This window comes from Cynocephalus volans, chromosome 8 (genome assembly GCF_027409185.1).
Source record: "Cynocephalus volans isolate mCynVol1 chromosome 8, mCynVol1.pri, whole genome shotgun sequence".
Classification (NCBI taxonomy): domain Eukaryota; kingdom Metazoa; phylum Chordata; class Mammalia; order Dermoptera; family Cynocephalidae; genus Cynocephalus; species Cynocephalus volans.
In genome coordinates this window covers 18,931,260-18,959,065 of record NC_084467.1, presented here as the reverse complement: position 1 = coordinate 18,959,065, position 27,806 = coordinate 18,931,260, and the positions used below count along the sequence as shown (strand labels likewise).

At 54.8% G+C, this 27,806-nt stretch overlaps 1 protein-coding gene across 1 annotated transcript in view; it reads left to right on the top strand.

The window, feature by feature from the left end:
- Window positions 1-4,841: 4,841 nt before the first annotated feature.
- Window positions 4,842-27,806, top strand: part of MYOM3 (myomesin 3) — a 50,914-nt gene continuing 27,949 nt past the window's right edge. The window contains exons 1-15 of the mRNA XM_063106743.1: window positions 4,842-4,958; window positions 8,220-8,398; window positions 8,670-8,750; window positions 9,480-9,639; window positions 10,359-10,516; window positions 14,886-14,981; window positions 16,528-16,616; window positions 18,945-18,989; window positions 19,558-19,698; window positions 21,098-21,259; window positions 21,848-21,989; window positions 23,158-23,357; window positions 24,010-24,063; window positions 24,461-24,588; window positions 27,566-27,749. Coding sequence (XP_062962813.1) covers window positions 8,238-8,398; window positions 8,670-8,750; window positions 9,480-9,639; window positions 10,359-10,516; window positions 14,886-14,981; window positions 16,528-16,616; window positions 18,945-18,989; window positions 19,558-19,698; window positions 21,098-21,259; window positions 21,848-21,989; window positions 23,158-23,357; window positions 24,010-24,063; window positions 24,461-24,588; window positions 27,566-27,749 — 1,801 coding nt within the window. The 5' untranslated portion in view covers window positions 4,842-4,958; window positions 8,220-8,237. The remainder of the gene's footprint in view (window positions 4,959-8,219; window positions 8,399-8,669; window positions 8,751-9,479; window positions 9,640-10,358; window positions 10,517-14,885; window positions 14,982-16,527; window positions 16,617-18,944; window positions 18,990-19,557; window positions 19,699-21,097; window positions 21,260-21,847; window positions 21,990-23,157; window positions 23,358-24,009; window positions 24,064-24,460; window positions 24,589-27,565; window positions 27,750-27,806) is intronic.

Here is a 27,806-nt window from a genome sequence, read left to right as displayed (position 1 = left end):
CCTTTGATGGTAAATTGCTTGAACTATTTTAAGTTACACCTGCTTTAATGAAGATTGTCATGTAGCCAGTTTGTTTATGTTTTCACTGTGACTGATTAACCACCTGTGTTTCTTCTGTAACTTTCTTGTCTTTACAATAAAAACTGAAGCAAAACCTGACTCAGGGCTATGCCCGGGCTCTCTTGAAGGAGTTTCCCCTGGGTGCAGTCCCTTTGGGCTTCTCATTGCTCTGAATACATGGGCTCTGAGTAATCTTTTGCATCTCTGTCACTCTGCAAGAGGTGACAACCTCACAGGGTTGTGGTGAGGACGAAATTAAACAATGTCTGTAAAGTGTTTTAAAAGTGCCTGGCACATGAACAGGGCTCAATAAATGCTAGCTGTTTCCCGTTGTGATTTTTTTTAAATCAGGTGGCACCAGAGTGACACCCTTTCCCTATTCAGGTTGGCTTCAGACTCACCCGGCATTTTCTCATGGGCTCGAATGATCCAGATTTCCTCAGGATTGCCAAGCTGGAGGGCCTGGGCTGTCTAGGGTGGGGAAGGGGAGGGATTGTGGGGCCTTCTGGAATCAGGGTGAGGAGAAAAATGGTGTGGAGCCTTCTTCCTGAGGTTGCAGGTGGGAGCTGTTCGGGGTGGCAGTAGCCATCTCAGAGGGCCTCTGTCAGGCCTGCCCCCCGCATCTGCCCCCAGGGGGGAAAGCACCCCTTGCTCTGTGCCTGTGTCACAGCCTTTGTTTCACTCATGTTTCAGATGACCCCTATGTAGTGGATTGAATTATGTCCCCCCAAAACTCACTGGAGCTTGAATTGTGTCCCCCAAGTTTTATGTATTAGAAACTTAGCCCCCACTGTGACTGTTCAGAGGGTGGGAAATCCTATTATGGTAATCGAAAGGTGGAGCCTTGAAGAGGTGATTGGATTGTAGGACTGTGCAGTAGTGAGTGGATTAAAACTGGTGGTCAGGGGCGTGGTTCTGAGGGCTTTAAAAGAAGAGAAGAGTCTGTCTCTCTCTCCCCCTGTGCTCTCTCTACTTCCATCGTCTTGTAATGTGAGACCCCTGGGTTGCTGTCACCATCACCGGATGGACTTTGGACTTCCCAGCCTCAGAAACTGTAAGCAATAAATTTCATTTTCTTTATAAATCATCCAGTTCAGTGTACTTTGTTATAAGCAACAAAAACAGACTAATATACCCTACAAGGAAGAAACCGAGGTCCAGACAGAGGAAGAGACACACCCAAGGTCCCCCTGACAGAGTTGGAGCCCAAGCCTAGGGTGTCTTGTCCTCATCAAGAGAAGAGACTCTCCACACCTGTTGGGATTCTTGGAGAATGAGACTAATGGGGCAAAGGGAGGGGAGAGTCCCTAATGGTGTCCCTGAGCAACAAGCACCCCCTAGTCGCCTGTTGCCCCAAAGCTTCTTCTAGACATTTCTGAGAAACAGGCCCAAACTCCATTTGCCTCAGTGACCTGTCCTGGAACATACAGTGTCCTTTCTCTGTGCCCAGCTAGGCACCCTCTCTTCCCCGCCCCTCCCCTTCCCTGGACCCAGTGGCAGGTGGTGGTGTTCTTATCTGGCTGTAATTAATATTTAACCTCTCTTCAGGGTCACTGTTTTAGACCCAATATCTCCATAACAGAGGGGTGGGTCGCCCTCCCCATGCCCCTGGCCATTCGCCTCTCACTGGCTAATGGTGACTTTCCTCCCCCTGACACTGCAAACAAGCCTACTGCCTGTCACTCGGGGCACACTTGGCCAAAGGTTAACTGTCTTCACTGTTTTATTAGTGAAAAACAAGCTAACAGCTGGGCTATTCTCACCAGGCTAGTGGGACCGAGATGCTACAGAGGTTTTTTATTAAGAGCCATAAACATCTCTTCCGATTCAGGATCATGAAGCTCTTTAAGCTCCTCAGGGAGGGGGGGTGGAAGCAGAGTCTAAGTGAATAGCTCCACGTGTGTAGCCTTATCAGGCTATCCCTGTCCCTGCTGAGGGGCAGGCACCAGGCTTCATGACCCCTCCCAGGCAGCCCAGGCTGCAGAAAGAGTTGGAACCAGCTAGAGGGCAGAGTGTCCAAGTTCCCCCAGAGCTGGCTGGGGCCCTCAGCATTCCCCAGAGTCCTAGGCTTCAACCCCATTACCAGGAGTTTCCACAGCCCCACCCCACCCAGCCCAGAGAAAGGTGAGTCTCCTAAGTGTCACCTGTCCATAAGGCATGGCAGAGCCACACGGAACAGTAATGTAGCAGCTGTAGTGGCAATCAGAAAGAGGAGGAAGATTCTACCGTGAGGCTCGGTAGCTTACGTGCCTGACCACTCATCCTCCCTTGAACCTTCCTTCCGTGATAGGTCATATTGATATTTTGCAGAGGAGGGAAATGTGGCTGAGAGGTTACTTGCCCCAGCTGGTTTCATAAACTTGCCTCATCATGAAAATCCCCTGGGGATTTTACTAAAAATACAGCTTCCCCAACCCCACCCCAGAGCTGCTAAATCCATAGCTCCTGCAGAGTCTGTATTTTTAATAATCCTTTGGTGACTCCTCTCAGGCAAGTTTAGGGAACGATCCCCTATACCAACAGTTTCTCTATCCACAGGCTCAAATCAATTCCCTAGAGTCACCCCCATTTCACCCCTGGATGGAATGGAGGAGCTGCCAGGCTGTGATGTCTGTAGACCCCAGAGTCCCAAGTCCTTGACTCCAGGAGCACCCAGGGATTGCCTAAGTTTCCACCCAGAGAATAGGGCCAAGGGGACTGGAGTTCCTCTGGGGTTTCCAGAGGGCCAGATCCTCTGCGTCCCTCCCAAGGCTGTATCAGCACGGACAAGTAGGCTGTAGCCAGATGTCACCACCAGGGTCCCTGCTGCTTTCCCCACCCCACTGTCCAGGGACAGAAAAAATAAGCTGAGGCAGGCATGGCCAAAGAGAGAGAGAGACAGCCCCTGGCTCCCCGGCTGGTGCTGGTGTTGCTACTGGTGCTGGTGCTGGTGGGACATAGCCCTGAGACTCCAGCCTCCTGTGCATCCCTCAGCTGCTTGAACCCATTCCCCTTCCCACTCTAAGGAGGAAGGGTATAAGGAAGATCGACTTTGACGTGAACCTATGAGAAGAAAAGTAGTTGGAATGAACCGAAGTGGGAGGATGACAGAGGAAGGGAAAGGAGACTGAAGGTGCCCAGTATCTCCAGGGGCACGGAGGAAGGAGGTATGGGGAGAAAGCACTGCACCAGGCAGTTCGGAGCCATCAGCCAAGGACAGTTTGGTTGCTATCTGAAAAAAATGGTGTGGAGGTTAAGTAGTTGTAGGCAAAGCAGGGTTCAAACGACCGTCAGTTTGGTCATAAGTCCAGGGAAGGGAATGAAAGAGAAGAGAAAGAAAGGGGAGAAAGAAAGAAATATGAACCAGGTAATATACCAGATATTTTACACACTTTAACCACATTTATGTCTCACAACCATTCTGCACGAGAGGTATTTGCTATGGTCTGCATGTTGGTGTTCCCCAAAATTCATATAGTGAAACTTCATCCCCAACACAAGAGTATTAAAAGTTGGGACATTTGGGGGGTGATTGACTCATGAGGGATCCGTCCTCAAGAATGGGATTAATGCTCTTATCAAAGGGGTTAAAGCAGCGCCCTAGCCCCTTCGATCCCGTCTATCACATGAGGACACAGCAAGAGGCGCCATGTATGAAACAGAGAACAGGCCCTCACCAGGCAGCAAATCTGCTGGCACCTTGATCTTGGATTTCCCGGGCTCCAGAACTGTGAGAAATAAATTTCTATTGTTTATAAATTACCCAGTCTAAGGTATTTTTTTATAGCAGCACAAACAGACAGTACTCATTCATTCATTCATTCACTTTTAAACAATCATAAATTGAGGGCCCAGCTGTATTCCAGGCACTGTTCTTAGGGCTAGGGACACGGCAAGCAGGACAAGCAGGCAAGTTCCTGCAGTCTTGGAACTTATCCCCAATTAAGCAGATAAAGAAACTGAGGCCTAGAAAGGAGGCAGGAGAGCTTAAAAGGGGGTTTCAAATGGAGCAGGAGATTGAGATGTGAGCTGAAGAGCTCACCTGTGCTCTCTCCCTGTCTCTCCCTCTCTTTCGTGAGTAGTCCCTGAAGCACTTGGAAGAGTGACAGGCACAGCGTCAGCGGCCACCTGAGGTCCCAGGAGGCCAGGGACAGAAGCTGTGCTCTCTGGACTGGAGCTGACACAGACAACCCCAATCTCACACATCTTCTGAGACTTGGCCAGGGGTACCTTCCTGATGGGCCCCACTCCTCTCCTCCTTGTGCACCCCTCCATACACACATGACCGTGGGCAGACTGGGGCCTATGTCAGTAAGGGCTGGGGGTGGGGAGGGACGAGAGGCTGCACATTTCCATTTTAGCCAGTGATAAGCCATGCACACTAAAGACTCATTTTTAAATCACATTCCTTCCACCGTCTTCATGAAGTCTGGGTGACGGTCTCACAGCCATTTTTCAGGAGAGGAATCAGATCAGAGAAGCTGAGCATCTTGCCCAGGGCACGCAGCCAGCCTCGGGGATGTGGGAGGAGGGGGATTCAGGACAGAACCCCCAGCAGCCAGGAAAATTGCCCCATATCTGCCTTCCATACAACCAGGCCTAGCCACTGCCTTCTTTCCACTTTAACAGGGGCTGGAGTGGGCAGAAAGGACCAAGCCAGAGGAGGAGCAGTGTAGGGGGTGGGGACGGCTCCACCTGTCACAGCTGCCACCAGCAGCGCTGGAAGGACAGAGCCACCCTCCCCACTGCCTCCACCCCCCGCCATAGTTCTCATCCATTGTCATTGCACTGTCTCAGCGCTGCTATATTTAAGACCGTGCAAGCTCCAGGATCACATTCTTCTCTCAGTCCCTGTGCAGCCGAGAGCAAGAAGAGACCAAGGACCCTCTCACCATCTGGAATCTTCTCCCCAGAGACTCGTAAGTGGATAGGGCTGCTTCTGGGAGACACCTCCGGGAACAGGAGTGGGAAAAACACCTCTAGAAAGTGAGACCCTCAGCTGTCCATTGGGGACTGATTTCTTTGGGTGCATGTGCGTGTGCGTGTGTGCATGTGGGAAAGGATGCCTGGGAGATGTGTGCTTAGGCAGTGCCCCAAGTGAAAGTAGGAGGGGATCCTAGAAACCCCTGTCCCATCCCACCATTCTGTGCGGCCCTGGGTCTTCCAAGCTGAGTCTTCTATTATGCAAAAGCTGCAAAACAAGACCTATGGGACCACCCTGGGAACTGGAGTCGTTCCTGCAGTGGCGCAGCAGTGGGCAGGGACCGGGAGACCCGGCACACCAGAGCAGCGCTGGCTGAGCCCTGCTTGGCACAGAGCAAGCCCTCGGTCCCAAGCCTTAGAGCTGGCGGGGATCTCATCCAGCACCAGGGTTGACTGGCAGGAAACCCAGGCCCAGACTGGGAAGGAGTCGCCTCAGCTCATCAGTGGCCAGGTCAGAATTCTGGCCTCTCGGAAGCTGGTGGAGCCACAGGCTAGGAACGTGTCCCACTCGGCAGCATGTATCTGCCTCCGCCCTCCCCTCCCACCCCCAACACAGCTCCTCTGCCATCAGTTCTCCGAGGAGCCACTCGGCCTCTGCGCACGTCTCTTTCCCTCCTGGGGAAGAGGAGAGGCCTCCTAGGGAGTGCCTGTCAGAGGGCCTGGAAAGCAGATTGAGAGGGGTCAGGAAGGTCACATGGTGGGGAGAGGGGTTGGGAAGTTCACCCCTAAGAAGGGGCAAGGGGGGGTGTTTTCCCATCCTGGAACACACCTCCTGGCCCCCTCTCTGGCAGGCACACAAAGCCTTCAGGGAAGAGGGCACCCTGGTCCTGTGGGAACAGGGCAGGGAAGGCTACAGCCTTGTCCCTGCTTAATCCCATGCATCAGTCAGTGCTTTAAAAAGCATCAGTGGCTCATCCACTAAAGCTAGGGGTCTGGTTGCGGGAGGCCCTGGAGGTCAGGGCTGAGTGCCAGGCCTTGGCACCGCAGTGCTATCAGGAACAGGGCATCCAGGGAAGGGAGCCAGGGTGAAGCCAAAGAATGCTACCCCTCAGCTGCTAAGGCCAAGGCCAGAGTGTCCCAGGAAAGCTGGGGGGGCCTCGCTCTGCCTTGCATGGTACCCAGCAGCTCTTCTCTGGGGCTGTGAGGAGGAACGTGTGGGATGAGCAGGGCTGGCCATTTCTCCTGGTGCAGGAGACCCTCTTCCACCAGGAGGGGCCAAACAGGTGGCTGTCCCTTCGTGTTCAGCTGGGGTTCTTGGCAGGAGCCAAGGGTGCTTTAGGGGCAGCCCTGGTCCAGGCCAACACTGCAGTGATCCACTCTCTCTTTCCTCATGTCCACAACTGTGGACACCCAAAGGGAGCCAACTCTGAGGAACTGGAAGGAGTAAATACCCACAAAGATTAGCTCTCAGCAGCCTGAGCCTCTGCACCCACAACAGCCCCTTCCAGGTCTGGGATCTCCAGTGAAGTCAGTGGCTCCATGTTGTGGACTTACAGACATGGGCACACAGTTGCTGTGTTCACACCCAGGTTGGAAAACACACACACACACACACACACACACACACACAAACCCCGCCATCCCCAGAGGCAGACAGGACAGGGCTCAGGTGGTAGTCTTCTCTTCTATTTCGTTTCCCAAGCCCAAGCAAGAACCCTCCCAGGTCAGAGACCTGCGGACCAGGATTCCCACCTGGAGAAGGTGTGAAAACTCCACGCATTCCAAGTATCCTAGAGCTTTAGCTCAGCGGAGCCCTCAGAGACCCAGCAGGGACACTGAGGCCCAGATCTGGGAAAGCATTTGGTGCAAAAACCTCAAGCCAGCTGGCAGCGGCCTCCCACGCCCTTTGCTCACCTCTCCATATCCACAGATTTGTCCTCTGAGCCCTGAGCCCCCTCCAGACCAATTTGACCAAACCCTGCTGGGCGCCATTTGGGGCCTAGCCCTAAGCATCCGGAATACAAAGAGGATCCGCACGCTGTGATCCCCTTACAAGAGGAAAGGCTGCGTGGCCCGCTGTGTCCCCAGCCTCACCCAGGTCTGGTCTTGAGTAGATGTGACACAGAAGTCAAGAGGGCTGGGAGCTAGGCAGACCTGGATGCCAGTCATGGCCCCATGACCAACCAGCCGGCGGCCTTGGGCAGGCAGCAACCCTCCTCATCAGTAAAATGGGGTCATCACATGCTGCCATCAGCTGGGTTATTGTGGGGACGGGGTAACGCATCTGAACACACCTAACGTGGGCCGGGCGCACAGTGAGCGCTCACTATTGTTATTTTTCGTTCACTTCCGATCCTGCTGAAGAGATAAGCTGAAAAGACAGACACGAAATAATCAGGCAGTAAGAGGAGGCATTTTCTGAGTCAGAGCTAAATTGTGGAGTGCAAATAGAAAGTGCACTCGGTATTACAGGAAGGAAAGCTCCAGGCGACCTGCAGTTTCTCAGCAGGCTTATTAGAAAAATGATGCTAATGCCTAAAACATGTGTCATATCCACTAAGTGCTAGGCACTCATCGAACCTTTACAGCCATGGTGGGAGGTTGGTAGACCCATTTTACAGATGCGGAAACCAAGTCACAGAGTCTCTCCCATGGTCACACAGTTATAAGCTGGAATGAGGAGCTGGGATCCCACCGCGGACTGGACCTGGAGTCTCCACGCTTAACCCTTGTGCTAACTGAAGCATTTTCAGGTTGGGCTTTGAAGCATGGAGAGAGTTAAGCAGGCCAGGAGGGGAAGCCAGTGTGAGCCAAGGCTCAGAGGCAGGACTGAGTGTGGAATATGCAGGCAGCGCAAAGACACCTGCCCACTCTGAGTCATAGAGACGGCCTCGGACATCGCAGCGTTCAGTCTCTCATTGGGAAGCGAAGGCTCAGAGGAGGGAGAGCCCTGCCCCAGATCACGCAGCAGGCAGGGGCAGGGCTGCAGCCAGAAACAGCTAGAAGCAGCTGGAGCCAGGGGCCTACGTCCCACTGTGGGGCTCTGCTCACCCAGCTGGAGGAGCGTGTGGGGTGGTGGGAAATCCAGGCTCAGATCCCGAGGCCTGTCTCTGTCCCTCTACCTCTCGGGCTCCCGTTCCCTTCTCTGCCACTAGAGAACCCCCAACCCTGTCAACCTCCCAGAGATGTGGGGAGGACCACATGGGAAGGGATGGGCAGAGGCCTGGTGGAATGACCGTGTGCCTTGGCCTTGACAGGTTGTTGCTCTCATAGCCATGACTCTGCCCCACAGCCCTGGAAATGTTGGGGAGTCTCGGACCCCCCAGGCCATGGAGGTCCATAGGCTGGAGCACCGGCAGGAGGAGGAGCAGAAGGAGGCGCGGCAGCACAGCCTGCGCATGGGGTCCTCGGTGCGGAGGCGGACCTTCCGCAGCAGGTGGGAGCACCAGGTCCCCACACTGGCCACTGCCCTACACCCAAGACCCCAGTCTGAGGGGAGAGGCACAGCCCTGCCCTCTGGAGTCCCCAGTCTGAGGGGAGAGGCACAGCCCTGCCCTCTGGAGTCCCCAGTCTGAGGGGGAGGCACAGCCCTGCCTGCCAGCACCTTGAGGCTGAGGTGGGTAGATGCAACCCTAATCTCAGGGAGCCCCAGACAGACCCCCAGCCAATCCTACCAGAGCCATTAACTTCCCTTCTCCTGGGAGCAGTGAGGAGGAGTATGAGTTCAGTGCCGCAGACTACGCCCTCGCAGCAGCCCTGGCCCTGACGGCCTCCGCAGAGATGTCCTGGTGAGTCAGATGACCTCCCCAGAGCCCCATCTGAGGCGCGGTCGTCCCCTGCCTCCCTGCTGGGCTCACACCCTCAGCCTAAAGAACCCGCCCAAAGTTACATGTCTAGAATAAGGGGCTGGACAGGAGTTCACGCCCAGGGCTGTCTTACCACGAAGCCCACCACACCACCCTCTGGAAGGGTCCACAGGCAGCACAGACAGACCATCCCCCAGGGAGAGGGTGGGGTCCCCACTTCAACAGGCTCCACGTGGTGGGGGAGAGGCTGGGACTGGGGAGAGAAGGAGCCAGTAAACCAGCCCCAAGCTTCACACACGGGTCCAGAGACTGGGGAGGCCTCTGTGTGTGACAGCAGTGAGGGGAGGTGTCTGGCTTCGGGCTGGGAAGCCTGGGCCATGGTCCTGGCAGGTCTGAGGCAAGCCACTGAGCCTCCATTCCCTGTCCTGTAAAATGGGGAGACTAACACCTGTCCACTTGATTATAGCGAAAAGAAGACAAGCAAAGGTTTGTGAAATACCTGCAAAAATACCAATACTCAGGGGTTTATTAAGCACCGACCATAAGCAGGGCCTGCCGGGGCATTTTGGAGGCCAGAGAGGATGCAGAGCTGCTCCGTCCTCCAAAAGCTGCAAGCACAGCCGGCACTGCTGGGTGCTGGGGGGAGCCAGCCACAATGTCCTCCAGGCCTCTCGGGCCCTGCCTGGGCCCTGATGGCCTCTGTCACCGCAGGGAAGCCCAGCTGAGGCGCCAGGCCTCCACTGTGGAGCTGGAGGAGCGTGGGCAGAAGCGGGTGGGCTTCGACAACCACTGGGAGAGGACGGAGATCGCCTTCCTGCGGACCCACCGGCTGCTGCGCCAGAGACGCGACTGGAAGGCGCTGCGGCGACGGGTGAGGGGGTGGGCTGGTGACCCACCTGGGCCCTGGGACCCACCCCTTAGGCCATCCTACCCTGAGCCCCTTCTCAAGAGGCAGGTGGACATCAGGAAAGAGTCTGGGCCTGGGTTTGAATCTGGTGCCCCCGCCCTCTAGCTGTGCGACCTCAGGCAAGCGCCTCACTGTCCTGAGCCTCCGTTTTCTCATCTGTGAAGTAGACGCGGTTGTAACAACTCTCGGGGCCAAGGTGGGAACTAAATGAGGTTGCATTTGTAAAGTGGTTTGCCTAGTGCCTAGAATGCAGAAAAACCTTGGGAAAGGCTATTTCTGAACAATGTCAGGGGTCCGAAGTCACTCTCCACCGGCTCCCAGGTAGTAACTAACACTTACATGGGCTTTTTCAGTGCCCATGTTTTTCAGTATTAACTCCTTTAATCCTCACTCCAACCCTCCTCACAGGGGGTGGGGATATATTATTATCATCCCCATTTTACAGACAAGGAAACTGAGGAGCTGCCTATGGTCCCACAGCTAGTAAGTGGCAGAGTCAGGCCTTGACTCCAGGCTGCTGGTTTCTGCCCACTGTACCACACTGCCTCTCAGCTAGTAGTGAAGGGTGACCCAGGGGTCTGACCCCAGAGCCTGGGTGTTGGGGGGTTAAGAGTAGGTAATGACACAGGTGGAGGAGAGGTGGTTTCTGGCTCCCAGGAGTCACACACCCCTCCCACCTCCAGGCAGAGGAGAAGGTCCGTGAGGGCAAGGAGCTGAGAGAGCTGTGCTCCAGCCGGGGACCCTGGTTCTGGATCCCTCTTCGCTCCCACGCCGTCTGGGAGCACACCAGGGTCCTGCTGACCTGCACCATCCAGGCCTCGCCTCCACCCCAGGTGACCTGGTAAGCCACTGGGCAGGAGGGAGGGGTCCTCGCCCTGCCTCCTTGCTCCGGGCCTGTGAGTTCCTTCCCCGGGAATTCTGCTGCCTTAGCAAAGCTGCAGACCTACAGCCCCCCGGTCTCAGCCCACCCCGCAGTAGAGCAGCAGCTGCCGGGAGACTCAGGCCTGGGTTATTCTTAGCTGCTTCCAGGCAGCCCAGGACTGGAGGACAGGGCCACTGGGGAGCCAGCCCTTGTAAAAATATGATTCTGATGGCATGAGAAGGCAGCTGCTCCAAGCTGGGTGACTCCAGGGTTGGAGGTTGACGGCCGGAGGCAGGACAAGGATGGGGGGCCAAGAGCAGAAGGGGGGTGGGGAGGGCAGGGGCCCTCCAGTGAGAAGGAGCTCAGACCTGAGCGGGAGCCTGTGTTCCAGGCCTAGCTGTCTCTCTCTCGCTGCTAATTCAGTGTATGGCTCAGCCATGTCTCTTAAGCTTTCTGGTCCTGCCTCGGTTTCCTGTCCTGTAGAAGACTTCCTGTCTAGCTTGCATGTGGTGAGGATTTAATGCTACAACAATTTAGAAGCCCTCAGAACTTGAAAAGGACTGTGAAAGCAGGAGATGCCTTCCTGGGAGGGTAACCATAGCAGGACCCCAGAGGCTAGGCCTTGCTGGGGAGAGTGAGGGGAGGGGGCGGGGGTCTCCTGAACAGGGGTGGCGGAGATGGGGGTGTGGCCGCGTCCTGGGACTCGGTTTTACCACAGAAGGAAGCATGTCATTCACAAAGTTGAGCCACTGTTTACTGAGTTCCCCTGGGTCGAAGGTCCATTGCCAGGCACCTTGAGGGACGAGGAAGGGGTTTCAACAAATATTTACCAGGAGAGTCATCTGTCTCAGGCCAGGGCCTGGTACTGGGGCCTGGAAATGAACCAGACAAGCCTCTCCCTCAAGGAACTCTCAGCCCAGGAGAGAAACAAACGTCACACACAAAGAAATACATTCAAGGGTGATATTAGAGATCAAAGAGTGGGGGCAAAGAGGCAGAAGTGGCTGCCTTGGCCTGGAGGATCCAGGAAGACTTCTCAGAGGAGGTGGCATATGAACCGGATCTTGAGGGTTGACAGACTGTGCTCTGACAGGAGAGAGAAGACAAGCACATTAATAACCAAGAACGCAAAGGAAAAAAGCAATGGCTTATACTTGAACCCACTTGACATTGACCCAGCACTTTTCTCTCATTTGAGTCTCAGGGCCACTCCCGAGGTAGGGACTATCTCCCCATTTCACGAGTGAGGATATCAAAGCTCAGAGAAGTAGTGTGACTTGTCTAAGGTCACACAGCCAGCATGAGCCAGAATTCAAACTTAAATCTCCTGCCTCCAAGCCCATAGCTCTCCTTCCACTGGCCAGGAGAGTAAGAAAGTGATCGTTACAGTTGTTTAAAGCACACATCATGCTTCACAAGTCAGAGAAACCGAAAGCACTTAGGCCAGGAGCAATCAAGAAAGGCATCTTGAGGGAGTGGGCATTGGGGCTGGTCGTTGTCAGCTGGCATTTATTCAAAAAAGTGTACCTGGCACCATGCCGGGCACTGGGTTCCTCAGGAACTGAGGCAGTTCCTGTGTGTGAGTTGCTGGTCCCAGAAAGAAGACTGCTTTCAACACCCAGCCTGGGCTAAGTGGAGGTCAGCACCCCAGCTGTCCTGCCTGCAGCCAAGCCCTGCCTCCCCTGGCACCGAGGCCACATCTAAGGCATTCCATGGAAGCCTCTCGGGAGGGGGGCTTGTTTCTGCCCCTGCCAACAAGGTTGCCACAACAGGGAGCTGAGCACTCCTTACAAGTGGTGGAAGCCAATGCCAGGCCCACCTCCAGCCCCAGCGACTTGGGTGGCCCTGTACGCCTGGCTACGCAGATCGGATTCCCCACCATCGATCACCCGGGCAAGGCCACACATGGCCCCGGGACTGGCCTCCAGGGGTTCCATCCAGACCCTGGTAGAGCCCCAGCCCCAAGTCAGAAGATCCTGGATCATATCCATTCAGTGATTATTGAGCACTTTCTGAACGCAGAGGCACTGAGAGGACTCAAACACACAGCCTTAACCTACCAAGGCAAACTCGTAAAGCACTCAGTAGCACCAGAGGGTTCAGAAAACTGAACTAGAATCAGTGTCCCTGAGAAAGGATGCAACTTGCCATGTGGGGCCAAGGAGGGATTTATCACAAAAGATATTCACAGATAGGGAGGAGCATCCCTGCATGGGGCACCACGGGAGGGAAGCCCTGCCCCCTGAGGGGTGCCAAGGGCCTGGGCCAGGGGGACAAGGAGTTAGAGACAAGAGCAGAGGAGGGGATGTGCTGGGAGGTGGGCTGGGGCCAGACTGGTGGTCCTTGAAAGCCCAGCCAAGGGATCCTGGAGACAGTGGAGAGCCAGGGACCAGCACCTGCAGCACTTACCTCCAGGGTCAGTGACAAGGCAAAGCTTCCATGGCACACCTGGGGAGACTCGAGAAACTGCTGAGGAATGAGGTATTAGAAATCCCAGTCTCCTGTGTCTCTGGCCAACAACAGAGCACATTAGGTGAGGCCCACTCTGGCCATGTTCATGCTGCAGAAACAGACCTTGGCCATGAATCTAACTGATGCCAGTTACAATCTCTGAGGCCAAGCATCCTTAAAAAGTAAAATCTAACACCAAAATATGTGAGAAAAAAAAAGATTTAGGTAAATAATAAACATCTCACTCTTCTATGAGGGCCTTTCTGAGCCAGGCTCAGGGCTGGGCTTGTTGCTAAGCTGTCCCATTTAATGTTCCATTTTATTATATTGGCTGCCACTAAGGATAGTCCACACAGCCTGTGCCTTCAAGGGACTGACCATACAGGCTGGAGACTGAGGCCCGCAGACTGAGCAGGATAAGAGTTGAGGTCTCCGGCAAGCCAGGCTGTGCCCAGAGCTGCTTTTTCCAGGAAAAGCAGAGAGGCTGGCCAGGCTGAGGTGTTTAGAATGTTCCTGACAAGTGGGGGTTGGGGGGTCTGATCCAAGCCCCCAGGCCTGGGAGAGCTGGACAGATAGGGTGCCCAGATAACCACCCCCTCCCTGCAGGAAACCTAGTGTGCTCCTTTTGGAAGAGGGTGCAGCCTGGGGGCTCTGTAATGGGCATGGGTGCCGCACTGTTAGGTTGCCATGGAGACAAACAGGGCATTTCAGGAGCCAGGTCCCAGGAAGGTGGCCCACTGAGGCCGGGGTGCCCACTCTCTGTGAGGCATCCTCTTCAACCACAACACCACCCCTGGGCAGAGAGAGACATGTTCACCCCGTGAGACTTTTCACTCAACAGCCTACGGGACACAGAGGCCCAGAGTGGGGGACTGACTTGCCCAAGGTCACATAGCAAGCTGGGTCAAGAACCCAGGCCCCCTAACTTTCACTGACACTCATTTGCCGGCCTGACTCCTTAGGCCTCCAGACCCCCAGCCTCCCCCCTGTCCAGTCCGCACAACAGGGAGAAAAAAACCTGAAGTCACAGAAAACAAAGGCGGTATCCAGGGCAGGCTGATCCACTTCACCACTCTTGGGAATCGCCGGCAATTTAAAGATACTAATACCCTGGCCCCACCCCCAGAAATTCTGATTTCATTGATCTAGGATAAAGCCTGGGCATGGAATTTTTGGTTTGTTTTGGGGTTTTTGTTTGTTTGTTTGTTTTTAATGGGTTAAATCAGATAGAAGTGAATTTTTCTTTCATATAAATGTCTGGATGCAGACAACATGGAGCTGCCAGGCACCTCTGCTCCACAGATTCCGCAGGGACCCAGGCTTCCTCTAGATCACTGCCAACAGGTGCAGCCCTGATCTTTGAGGTGCAAGATAGCAGCCATCACAGCTTTGTTCCTGCCGCAGGACAGAGGGAAAGATGACCTAGAAGAGGCAAAGGGTGTCATCAGAAGCAGCCACATGACACTTGTCCTCACTTGCTGTTGTCAATACTTAGCCATATGCCCACACCTAGTGGAAAGAGAGGCAAGGAAATATGTTATGTATTGGGGGACCTAGGAGTTTCTGATGTAAATTCCCAAAGGTTCGTGTTTAAAACCCTGGCATGGAGATTTTTGAAAGCTCCTTGAGTGACTAACAAAAGCCAAAAAAGAGAAAGCCAAAAAGGCTTTATCTGCCTTATCCCATGTAATCATCACGGCAGCCCTGCGAGGCTGGTGTTATTATACTCCCATTTCACAGGTGAGGACAAATGAGGGTCGGAGCAGTGAACGTGCTGCCCTGGGTCTCACAGGCAAGGAAGCAGCACAGAGCCGAGGTTGCAATCCAGGTCTGAGGGGCTCCCGGCACTTCCTGCTCAGGACCACTCTGCCTGCCACAGACCACTGTGTCTCCACAGGTACAAAAATGATGTGCGAATTGATCCCCGCTTCAGTCCTGCTGGAAAGTACCGAATCACCAACAACTATGGCCTGCTGACCCTGGAGATTAGGAGGTGAGACACTGAACCCAGAGAGACCCAGGGCCCCCAGGCGCCACCACCACTGAGGCCAGAGCAGGATCCAGAACTCTTCCTCCTAGCTGTTTCCTGAGTATACTTCCAAAGTATCTGGGGTACTTGTTCAAATACTCATTCTAGAGATGGACCCTAGAGATCCAGATTACGTAGCTCTGGAGTGGGGCCCAGGAATCGGTATTTAACACACATACACCCCACATGATTTTCGACACCTTGGAGCACACTATGAGAAATTTGGACTCAGAGACTGAATGCTGAGCTAGGCATGCTGGGAAAGCTCCTTGCTGGGTGAGAGAAAACACACCTACGTACATGCACACATGTGCACACACACATGCAAGGGGAAGCAGCCAGAGGGGAGAGAGTCAGACGTGCCTTCCAGGAGATGGTGAGCCTTGAGCATGATTTTGAAGGAAGATCAGGGTGCACAAAGAAAGGCCATCTGGGAATGCAAAAATACAGACCTCCCAAAAGTACGTATTGTTCATACAAGCCTCCACGTGTTGAGCTCCTCCCAGATGCCAAACCCTGTGCTAAGCACTTTTTGAATATGATCCCCACCACCACACTTTCAGGGAAGTTCTGTTATCCCCATGTTACAGGTGAGGAAACAAGCTCCGAAAGGCTAAGGGTCTTGCACAGTTAGATAGGGCAGACTTGGGTTGGAGCCAGTTCTCTTGTTGTTGGTTCTTTCCAATACATCAAACTCTCCCCCTCAACCAACTCAAGCTTCAAAAACAAAGAGGAACAGGACATTGATCCTACCCTCCAGAAGCAAATGGGGACACATGGACATAAATACTTGACCATAAAAGGCTACAGCAGGGAGGTGCCCCATGGGCTGCACAGTCAGGGAAGGTGTGCAGGGCCAGAGGGATGGCTCTTGAGGCGAGAAGGATTCCTGCCCTGAGCGACCAGGGGGAAAGAGGAGGCACCAAGGGGCCTCTGTGCTTGCTGATGGGACCAGATGCACCACAGCCTACCACCAGCATGCCCTGGGATGGAGCCAGCCCAGGCTTCCACTGGGAACATGACAGGGTTGGCCTGGCTGGTGGTGAGACCCATGCCTGAGACTGAGAACACCTGGGCATCTGGCCCAGTGCTGGCAGAGACTGGCAGTATGCCTTGGGCAAGTCTGTTAGCTGCTGCATGGGAGAGCAGGAGGCTCCTGCTCCAGGATTCTGGTTTGAAGCTGGGTTGAATTCCAGTTGCTGTGTGACTCTGGCCGAGACTCTTAGCCTCTCTGATCCTCCAGGGTCAGCAATGTGATGTGGCCATGATATTTTCAAAGCACTTCCCCCCTGAGCTGGTTTAGGTGATATTACATCTGCAATTTTTCAGAAGCATGGAGAGGTGCAGTGCCAACCCAAAGACACACGGCTTTTCAGAGATGGCGCCCAAAGTCTCCCCCTTGCACTACGAGGGTTTCCTTTAATCCTAGCCTTTCCCACCCTCATATGGGGACTTGCATTTCCCATGGAACCCAGCAGTCTTGGAGGGAATGTCTTCCTCTCCTTTTCAGATGCACCGTCGAGGATTCAGCCACCTACACCGTGAAGGTGAAGAATGCCTATGGCCAGGCCTCCTCCTATGCCAAAGTCATTGTCCGCAGTAAGTCTTCCCGTCCCCAACAGTCCAGGCTGGGCCACAGCAAACCCAAGATGAGTGGAGGACATGGGTCTGCTGTTATACTCAAGGCAGGGACCCTGGCATGGGGGTGTTTAGCCTGGATTGGGTGACCAGGGCAGCCACGGAGACTCTTGCTTCTCTGGGAGCCTTTGGAGCAAGGGAGTCTCCTCCCTCAGACTGGCGTGGGCTGCAGTAGCATATGGCACTTTGTGGGCTGCTGGCATATGGCACGGGCAAGGCAGGACCATATGCCCCTGTGGATTGGTGTCAAGAGCAATTAGAAGGAGAGAGGAAGGGCCTTTTCTGAGCTCTCACTGTGCACCAAGCACACTTGATAGTGTCTCATTCCATCCTGAGCTCATCAGTGGCAGGGCTGGGACTTGAACTTGGCTCTGTCTGCAGAGTCATCACTGGCATGGATGGCACCTCTGGGTGAACTGGGTGAGTGAATTTTAAAAAGGGGCCCCTTTCCTCCAGGCAGATGCAGTCCCCATGCCAGGGCACAGGGCATGGCAAGTGGAGAACAGATATCAGCCCTCACTCACTCTCTCAGTGCACGCATTTGTGCCCGGCACAACCTACACAACTGCTCAGCGCCACCCTACCTGCCCGTCGCCAAAGAACATGCTCATCCCACCAGGTTGGACTTAGGTCCGGATCTAGCTCAGGACCTTTGGGAGGGTAGTCTGGCCCTGCCAACCCTGCTGAGGGTCCTCAGGGCCAAAGGTCAAGCTCCCCCAACTCCCCACCTGACCCCCACTGCCTCACTTGGGTTCTGGTGTATATTTCCCAGAGGGGCTCAGGCCTCTCCTGCAGGCTACTGCGTGGGCATCTGAAATCTCAGCATGAAGCAGGGAAGATGCCCAGGGGTTGGCTGTGCTGCAGACTGGCTGTGCGAGCCTGGGCAGGCCGTCTCACTTCTCTGAGCCTCCATCTCCTCATCTGTGAAAGGGGGGATCCTGCGACCTCCCTCAGATGCTCATGTTGGTTAAATGAGATGATGCAGATAAGCCTGGAGTGAAGTAGGCTCTCAAGAAACAGTAGCTCCCCTCTCCCTCTCTATGGCCAGGGCAGAGCACTGCCCAGGGGGCCACACCTCTGGGCCCAGGAGATGCTGAGCCTGCCCTCAGGGCCCCTGGGGAAGAGGAGCCCCACACACTGGCACACAATCCCAGGGCAGCTGTCCTGGCGGCAGACAGGCTGGAGTCCAGCACACACTCCCTGCCTCTCATCAGACCTTGTTAAACTGTCCCGCACAGCCCTCTCCACCCCTCTGCCCTGTTCCCCAAATAGCTCTTGGGAGGCAGCTGTCCCCGCTGGCAGGCCAGGCTCTCTGCAGAAATTTGAGCTTTCCTTGTAGACTGTGCCCAGAGTCAAGCCCAAGGTCAGGCATGGGCCTCTGCCTCCCTCGGTCCACCCATCCTCCCTTCCACCTCATCTGGATCCCCGCCCCTTCTTTCATCAAGGCCAGCAGCTCTGGGACCCACTGAGCTCTTCTTGGCTTCAGACTCTGGCTAACCTCCTGCTGAGAGCATCCCTCACTGCCATGTCACCCTCCCCTGCTCTTGTCCCCACAGCAGCTTCGGTGGTCTCAGGAGAAAGCCCGAGGCTGGGAGGCAGGAGCCCTGGGTTCTAGTCCTGAGTCTTCCGCTGACTCTCCGTGCAACCTTGGGCAGCCTCATGCCCCTCTCTGGACCTCGCTCAGGAGGGGCCTTTCCAGGTGTCATGTCATGGCTTCAGAGTGCTGGCGCGTCATCTGTTTGAGAGGATAATAATGGTACAAACAGGGCTGTTTTGTGAGGATTAAACGAATTGATGTGTGGCACACAGTAGGCACTATGTGAGCCATAGCTCTTCTTATGATCCCCTGGTGATCTGTGTCAATGTCACCTCAGATTTCACCCTGAAGCCTCCAGGTGGCTCTGTCAGGGCAGCCCCTCCCCCACCACTCTCCCTGACCCAGCGGAAATCCCAACCGCTCTGACCAGGCTCGTCCTCTGCAGTGACAGTGTGTGATCTGGCAGCAAGTTTGGGCAGAAGACAGGAACCTGCATTTATTGAGCACCTACTATGTGTTGGGCTCTGGCTGAGGGATTTATTCATGTGAATTCATTCATTCATAACCCCACCACCACCATATAGGAATTACTATCCCCATTTTATTGATGAAGGAACTGAGGCAGAGAGGAACTTCCCCCACGCCACAGAGGAGCCACTGACACCCAACCCACACCCAAAGCCCACGACCCCGAATCTAGTAGGAATGTGGGGTCAGAACCTTCTCCAACTATGTTTGCTTTGGGTTTTCAGCTTACCTGGGGAAAGAGGCTGGCTTTGATTCCGAGATCTTTAAAAGTAAGTGCACATAAAGAATAAGTATGATTTGTAACAATGAACATGCTAATAAAATATAAATTTAAAAATATTCAAAAAGTAAAATAAAATAAAGTCAGTGTGCTGGGCGAGGGATGGGCCTTTGGAGGTGGGGGAGGGTGTCTGGGTCACCTTGTTCAGGCTGTGACCTCCCCGTAGTCCCTTTTCAGAATACTGCCATCCACTGCCCACAAAGGGATGTGCACTTGGGGCTTGTCTAGAAGCTGTTAATACTTGCAGACTGGCTTCTAAGGGTCCCAAGAGCTGCCCCTGCTGATGAGCTGTCCTCTGACCAAAACCAGGTCGGAAAGGCAATTGGATTTGTCCTCTGGATATTTGCTATTCTGGCTGATCTGGTCCCCACCTAGATAAGTCTCTTCCCCTCTACCTCCCAAGACCAGGCTCCCTTCTTGTCAAGACCACCTCGAGAGCTGTGAATCCTGACCCAGAGGGGAGGGGGACACTCCGGGTGGGTCCTCATGCCCATCTAAGTCCAGGCCAGTCTGGCTGCCTCAGAAGATTTCTGCCCCAGATTTCTGTTCCCCCCTAGGATCGATGTTTGGCCCCAGAGTGGAATTCACATCAGTGCTGAAGCCAGTCTTTGCCCGGGAGAAGGAGCCCTTCTCTCTGTCCTGCTTCTTTTCGGAAGATGTTTTAGACTCCGACCAGAACATCCAGTGGTTCCGAGATGGTGAGGACCCCCAGCCCTAGACCCCAGCCTTCAGAGGCACCTCCCTCTGCAGCTCAATGCAGAACCAGAGAGGACAGAAGCCAGAGAGGAACTAGACCCCTGGCTCCCTCCCCAGCACTGGGACCCCCAGTGTGCCAGTACCTGCTGAGCTGCGCTGCAGAGGCAGCAGGAAACAAGCAGACAGCCAGGCGGGTCAGACCAAGCCACCCTACAGAGGGTCACCAAGCATCTATGGGGTGCCAGGCCCTGTGCTGGGGCCAGAGCAGAGGGTGGGTACAGATGTGCATGAGCTCAGGGAGCTGTCCATCTGGGAGGAGGGAGGAAACCACCAGCACAATTGTCACCGCTGCCCATTGAGAACCTGCATGGTCAGGCACTGGCTTGGCCCTTTGCGTGCATCATGATCACCCTGAGAGTGAGCAGTGGTGGTCAAAGCAACGGGAACAGAGGCCAAAGCCAGGGGCAGAAATGGGTGCTCAGGGCAAGTTGTGACAGTTGCACAGGGCTTTGCAGAGTCAGGGAGTGAGTGCTGCATAAATAGTTGCTGACTCATGGGCTGGGAGGCCTCTGGGGATGTCATGGGCAAGGGCTGGAACAGGCTGGTCAGCTAAGGCAGGAAGAGATAGCCCAGCGAGGAAGAGAGGGATGCTGACCTCCTGCCCCAGCCATGACCAGGCCTGCAGCCAAAGACAAGGAGTACAGCCCCCTTCCAGAACTCCCAGCTTTGAGCCAAGGGAGGCTGCACCTGCTGGGACAGGGGGTAGGGGAGGGGGAAGCCATAAGGTGCCCTGAGCAACAGCTGCAGCAACAAGGCTGAGATGCTTCCCAAACCTGCAGATCTTCCAGAAGAGAGGTGCTGACAGGAGGGAGGAGCTGTTGTGCGGGACAAAGAGAAGAGATGGCCCAACAGCATGGCCCCGGGGCAGGCCCATTCCCTGAGCTCAGAGTCTCTTTCCAAGTCCCCATCCTCCTCACTGAGGTCTCATCTACTGAGCCTCCACTGTCTTCATTGACACCGAACCCCCTCAACGAACCCGCCTTCTTTGAGCCCCCAACAGGGACGCATCTCTCTCGCTCCCACCTTCTCACAGAACCTCCCACTCCTCACCCAGACACCGCCCGTTTTCCTAAACTCTCTCTCTCTCATTGAGCCCCCCACCCCCCACCCCCCCACACACACTGGGCCCTGCCCTCCTCCCCAAGCCTTCTGCAGAGGAGAGTTCAGCTGCCACCTTGTCAAAGCCCTGGAGGTCACCACCCCACCCCAAGCCTCAGGCTGCAGCCACACCAGCCCTCCCTCTGCCTAGCCAGGGCCTCCAGACCCCAAGAGTTTCTATGGATTCCCAGGTAAGGCCAGGGTCCCCCATAGATTCTTAATGGACCCCTTCCCCTTCTGCAGGGAGGCAACTGAGGTCCTCGGCACGCCGCCAGACCCTCTACGCAGACCGTCAGGCAACCCTGAAGGTGTCCTTTGCCTACAAAGAGGATGAGGGGTTCTACATGATCCGGGTGTCCTCGCCCCTTGGGCCCCAGCAGCAGAGCACCTATGTGTTTGTGAGAGGTGAGAGGGGTGGGTAGGGGACAGGACAAGCAGCTGGGCCCAGAGACCAGGGCTCTGCCCTTGATCTGCTATGGGACCTTGGCCAAGTCCCCTGTTCTCTTGGAGTCTCAGTTTCTCTGCAACAAAACTGGGAAGTTGGGTCAGACTCTAAGAATCCCTGTGGCATCCTATGATCCTCCAAAAGGACACAGCCTGAGTCGGACTTGGTGGAAGTCAGGGCCAGGATGATTCTGGTCACTGGTTGAGTTTTGCTTCCTTGTCTTTGAACCTGATCTGGGTTCAAATCCTGGCAAGTCACTACACTTCTGTGAGACTCAGTTTCCTCTTCTACAAAGTGGAGGGTTGCTCTGGGGCTCAGAGATTAATTATGCCAATTATTCAGGTGGTTGGGCCCCTAATAATGGTACTGTCGCCCCTTCTCCAGATGCTGCTGTTTGAGGGGAGGCTGTTATTCAGGTCCTGGTCCTCGCGATCAAAACTGAGCCCCCAGAGGATTAACAACAAGAGAATGTTGGGCAGGAGTGGGAGGAGCTTGTTGCCAAATGGCCACTGACTAGAAGAGCCTCCCCTGTTACCCTCGGGTTTCAGACGCTGCAGCGGAGAAGCCCGGGGCCCCAGGCTCCCCACTGAACGTCCGATGCCTAGATGTGAACAGAGATTGCCTCATCCTGACCTGGGTCCCACCCAGTGACACCCGGGGCAACCCCATCACCGCATATTCCATCGAACTGTGAGTGGCCTCTGGAGTGGCAGAGCCCTTGGGAGTAGAATTCTGACGGGTATGGAGGCCACAGGAAGGAGGACCTCGGAGGAAACCCCATGTCTGCTCCTTGGAACGGAGCAGGGGGTAGACCGTGTTGTATAATATAGGGGCAATAGAAGGGCGTTTGAGCCTCAGATCTCTGTCACACTAATGCCTGAGTCAGCTTTGACCTTTGCGCCCCTTACAGTACACACTGACCCCGGGAGGGACAGAAACCCGAGCACTTGTGAATTTGTTGGCTCTTTTCCTCCCTGAATGACAGAGAGGGGACAGCACTGACCCTGGGGGCAGAGGCACATGAGGAGGGGAGAAGAACAGGCGGAGGGCACAGAACCTGCCGCCTCCTTCCCAGACTGCCCACTCTGAAGCCCCAGCGTGAGAGGACACCTAATCCCACCACTGCCTGGCCCGCTGCCTGGTTGCCTGGGGCTGCGCTGAGGGTGGCCTTATCTCAGCTCATCCTTAGGGTGACCCCTGTACAAAGGGGAGGGGGACTCTCTAAAGCCCAATGCTACAGATGGGGAAACTGAGGTACATGGGGAGATGACTTTGCCCAAAGTCCCATTGCTCATTAGTGGTGGACGCAGGACTTGGACCCACATGTGACCACTGTCCCATCTAACAGTGATGTACCATGCGCTGTCCTACTGCCTGAGGCCAGCAGTACCGAGGGGCACAGAGAGCCCAGACTTGGAGGGTCCATCTGCAATGTGCGCACTGACTCAGGGAGTAGACGTCCCTCAGTCAAGTCCTCACTCTACCACTCACAAGCTGTGTGACCTTGGGCAAGTCCCCTCCCTCTCTGAGCCACAGACCCCGCGTAGGGTGAAGGTAGTCACACCTAACTCCTAGGAGTGCCGGGAGGGTGAGATGGGGGTAGGTTGGGGGCAGAGCGCAGCCCAGGCACACGTGAAGCTGCAGGACAGGGGATGGCTGTGATGGTGACATCAGGGCCAGGGTGTGAAAAGGCTTCCTGGGGACCCCAGGTTGGAGCCAGGCTTTTAAGTTGTAGAGAAGGACTTTAATTGGCAGAGGTGAGCTGGGCAGGCAAGCAGGTGGGGGGAATGGTCCTTCTAGAGGCCCAGACTGGGAAGGTGTGAGTCAGAGGCTGAGAGCTGGGATCTATCTCCCACAGGTGCCAGGGTGACTCTGGGGAATGGGTGCCCTGCCATGAAGCCCCTGGGGGGACCTGTCGGTGCCCAATCCAAGGCCTCATCGAAGGCCAAAGCTATCGGTTCCGGGTGAGAGCTGTCAGCAGGGCAGGCAGCAGCATCCCCTCCAAGGCCTCAGAAGCTGTTGTCATGGGTGATCGTGATGCAGCCCGGAGGCAGACAGGTGGGTGCAGAGGCCCTAAAGGCCATTCTAGAACCCCAGTCAGGGCATGCTCAGCACTGCCTCACACAGGAGATGAGTGACACAGCCCCCATCCTAAGCCCCGTTCCAAAGAGGAGACAGCCCAGCCCCCAAGAACCCTTGGTCTGATGCAGGAGACACAGTCCTATCCTTAGGAACCTCTAGCCTGACGGGGAAGTTCTGGCTAGTCTATAACTGATCAAAGAAACTAGCAGTCCACAGAAGAAACTAATCTGAGGGAGAACTACAGCACCTCCTACAGATGCCCGTAATCCGGAGGAGGAAAACTGCCCTGCCCTCAGGAGCACACAGCCCTCTCAGCCCTCGGGAGTCCCCCTGACTTGGGTTTGCTCACAGCTCCACAGTGCACGGCATACCTGACCCCAGGCACATCACTCCTCCTCTCTGCTCCCACTTGTCCCACAACACAGAGCATCTCCAAGGCCTGACAGCAGCAGTGCTCCACTTTGGACTCCTGAGAAACCGGGGACCCAGACAGCACCTGCCTGGGGTCATACAGTGAGGGCCACAAGGCCAGGACTAGGACAGGGGCAGGATTCAGAACTCGAAGTAGGGCAGGCCCTGGCCTGGCTCCTCCTGGCCCAGCCCTTGATGTGCTCCATTCTCATCCTAGAGATCCCCTTTGATCTGGGAAGCAAGATCACAGTCAGCACAGATGACTTTGAAGGTATGTGTGACTCTCCCAAACACTTTGCCTCAAGACACTAGCCTCCTTTACAGTTCTGGAAACTCTGGGACACAAACAGGCAGAGAGCAGAAGCTGCCACGTGCAGCATGTGGAGAGGCAGGGGGGGTGGGGTCTAGTCGGAGAAGGCCAGGGTGCTCAGGGTCACTGTGACCCATCTGGCCACAGCCCTCGTAGAGGAGGTAGCATGTTGGGAAAAGTCCTGGGCAGGGCATCAGGAGACCTGAGTTCTGGCTCCACTCTGCCTGGCCTTACTGGGTGACCTGGAATAAGGTCCTGCCCCTCTCTGGCCACCAATTGCATCCTCTACGGAATGAGGAGCTGAAATTAGGGGTCTCTGAGGGCCCACCCGTCTCTGCCCTGATGACTCTGATTCTAGATGCTGTGACCATCCCCTCGCCCCCGACCAATGTCCATGCCAGTGAGATCCGAGAGGCCTACGTGGTTCTGAGCTGGGAGGAGCCAAGGCCCAGGGGCAAAGCTCCACTGACATACGCTCTGGAGAAGGTACAGACCCCGAAGGCCCAACCCGAGACTAGCCTGAGAAATAGACATGCTGTGGGACTTAGGGTGTGGGAAGTGCAGGGAGGTGCTGAGAGACTTCAGCAGTGTCCTCTGGGGAAGCCTTCAGAGAACAGAAGAGAATTTCTTGCCTGGAAGGTCCTGAGCATGGAGGCAGGGGGATGAATTAAATGGCCTCTGAGGTTACCTCCTACCCTGACAGGCCAGTTACTGATGGCAGTTCCTGAGGCTATTCATGGAAATACACAAAATTAAGAGGTGCAGACAACAAGCCCAACAGCAGGGATCCATGGTTTCCTGGGAACCTCCCCACCCCCAAGTCAGCTGGCATCAGGTCACGTATTGGTGTCAAGAACCTCTTCTTGGCAGGGCCATGTTGGGAAGGGAGCTAGGCTGGTACCCACCAGCCAGGGGCATGGATTGGTGGTACTTGCAGGGAATGGGTAGTGTTTAGGACTAGGAGGTGGTTCTCACTGGGGACAGAGTGGGGACAGGGGAGACCACACTGGGGATGGGGGACAGCTCCTGTGGAGTGGACTCAGTGGAGCGGAGGCAGCATGGTAGAGGAGAAGACAGCATGGGTGTTCAGACTGATTCAAATCCTGCTTTCTGCTGTGTGATCCTCGGCCAGTTTCCTAACTTCTCTGAGCCTCAGTTTCCTTCAGCATAGAATGGAGAACTTACCCTGGGAGGATGAAATAAGACACAGCACACGGCCAAGGCCAGCAGCCTGGGATCTGCAGATGCTTCCCAAGGACATGTTCTTGACCGATCTCCCTGAGGGCAGAGACCAAGTTGAGCTTCTCATTGCTCACTATGCCAGCCCAGTGCCTGGCACATACTAGATGGACAGTAGAGGTTTAGTGAATAAATGGATTAAAAATTTCCAGGGAGGAATCTGGCTCTGGGTATCCAAATGGGCCTCTCTTTTCATACTCACAGGTAATCCTATTTCTCCCCCATAGATAATTTATAGATCATTGAGGATTTGTTTTGGTTTTTTTTGTTTTTTGGTAAGGGGATCTTAACCCTTGACTTAGTGTTGTCAGCACCACGCTCAGCCAGTGAGTGAACCGGCCATCCTTATATAGGATCCGAACCCACGGCCTTGGTGTTATCAGCACCACACTCTCGCCAGTGAGCCACGGGCCGGCCCTGAGGATTTGTTTTGTGAGGCTGTAGGTATAATGGTGAGGATCTTGGAGTCCTATTGCCTGGGTTCAAATCCTGTCTCTGCTAATCCTGTAACCTGGGGCAAGTTACTGAGTCTCTCTGTGCCTCAGTTTCTTCTTCTGTAAAATGGTGATACTAATCATACACACCTTATGGGGTTAATGTGAGGATCAAATTAATTAAAACACATAAAGACAAAACAGAGCCTGGTGCACAGTAGCTGCTCAGCAGTATTCACGGTGTTTTACAGTGACTTCTCGGCCTAACAGGGTTCTCTAGGCCACTGACGGCCAGGGGGCCTTGGGCGGGGAAGGACCTGGGAGGGTGGGGTCAGTGGGTCCCCCTGCTGTCCTAGGCCTTACTTCTCATGCCCACAGTCAGCACAAACGGTCTCTGGGTGCCTCACTTGCCCACATCGCCCTCTGCTCTTTACCCTCTATCTATCCAGAGACTCAGGATTTATGGCTGCCTTTTGGGTCCCTTATGCTGTGGAAAGTAAGCAGGTTTGGGACCATCCACAATGAGCTTCAGTACCACATCCACCAGTTATTAGATGCGTGACTTTCAGCAGAGTCACCCAAACTCTCTGAACCTGAGTTTCCTCACTGGTGAAAAAATTAACACTTTCCTTGCAGAGTTATTGTAAGAATTAATGCATTTATTCATTTATTCATCCCAGAAATGTAGATTGAGCATCTCCAACGTGCCAGTATTGTTCTTGGTTCTAGAGACATGGCACTGAGGGACGGGGCGTTGTTACCTATGATAAACAAAATAAATCAGTAAAATATTTGATTTTTTTAGGGGGATGGCTGGCCGGTATGGGTTTGGTACCAGGATCCAAATCTGTGATCTTGGTTTTATAAGGCTGTGCTCTAACCAACTGAGCTAACTGGCCAGCAAACCAGTAAAATATTAAGCACGGTAGCTAGTGATAAGTGCTAACAAGAAAGACATAAAGCAGGGAGGGAATTTGAGTGTGGGGGAGGGGCTGCTGACATTCAGATGGCGTGGCTGGGAAAGGCCTCCCCCAGAAGGTGAGTTTTGAGTAAAGGCTTAAAGGAAATGAGGAGCCATCCAAGAGATTCCTCGGAAGAACATTCTGGACAGAGGACCAGCAAGTACAAAGGCCCAGAGGTGGGACTTGGGCCACCAGGGAGGGGTGGGGGGGCCGACGGGGGCATGGCAGGTGGCTAGACAGGGAGCAAGGGTCAGGTCACAGGGAAGCTTTTTCTCTGAGGGAGATGGGGGTCTTGGGAGGGCACTGAGCAGATGGGGACCTGATCTGGCTTGTGCTGTAAAGGGTCCCTCTGACAGCCATTTGAGAAAAGACTGAAAGGGGTTAAAGGTAGAAACAGGGAGATCAGTTCAGAGGCTCCTCTCATAATTCAGGTGACAGAGGATGGCCACCTGGATCAAGGTTGTGGCGGGAGCATGGGGGTGGTGAGTCATGGTTGGATTCTGCATAAATTTTGAAGGGAGAGCCAACTGGGTTTGTTGATGGAGCATATTTGGGGGGTGAAGGAAAGAGACAAGAATGGTCCCAAGGGTCTTGGCCCAAGTGACTGGAAGGTGGTGCCACTAAGGCAACGCGGGTGGCACAGCCTGGGGGGAAGCTCCAGGCGTGTCGCATGTGAGATGCTCAGCAGACGGAGATGTCCACAAAGCAGGTGGGTCAGAGCCAGGTGCTCGGCGGCAGCCTGAGTGAACGGGAGCATGTGTGGGAAGTGCCCGGCACAGAACCAGCCCCGGCACCTCTTAACCAATGCGAGCTTGTCTTTGTCTTCAGTCAGTCATAGGTAGTGGCACCTGGGAGGCCATCAGCTCAGAAACCCCTGTGAAATCCCCGAGATTTGCCCTTCTGGACCTGGAGAAGGGGAAGTCATATGTCTTCAGAGTGCGAGCGATGAACCAGTATGGCACGAGCGATCCCTCAGAGCCCAGCGAGCCCATCACCTTGAGGGGCAAGCCAGGTACTCGTGCAGCGCAACACAGGGGATGGGGCGAGAAGCAGACGTGGGACCCGACGC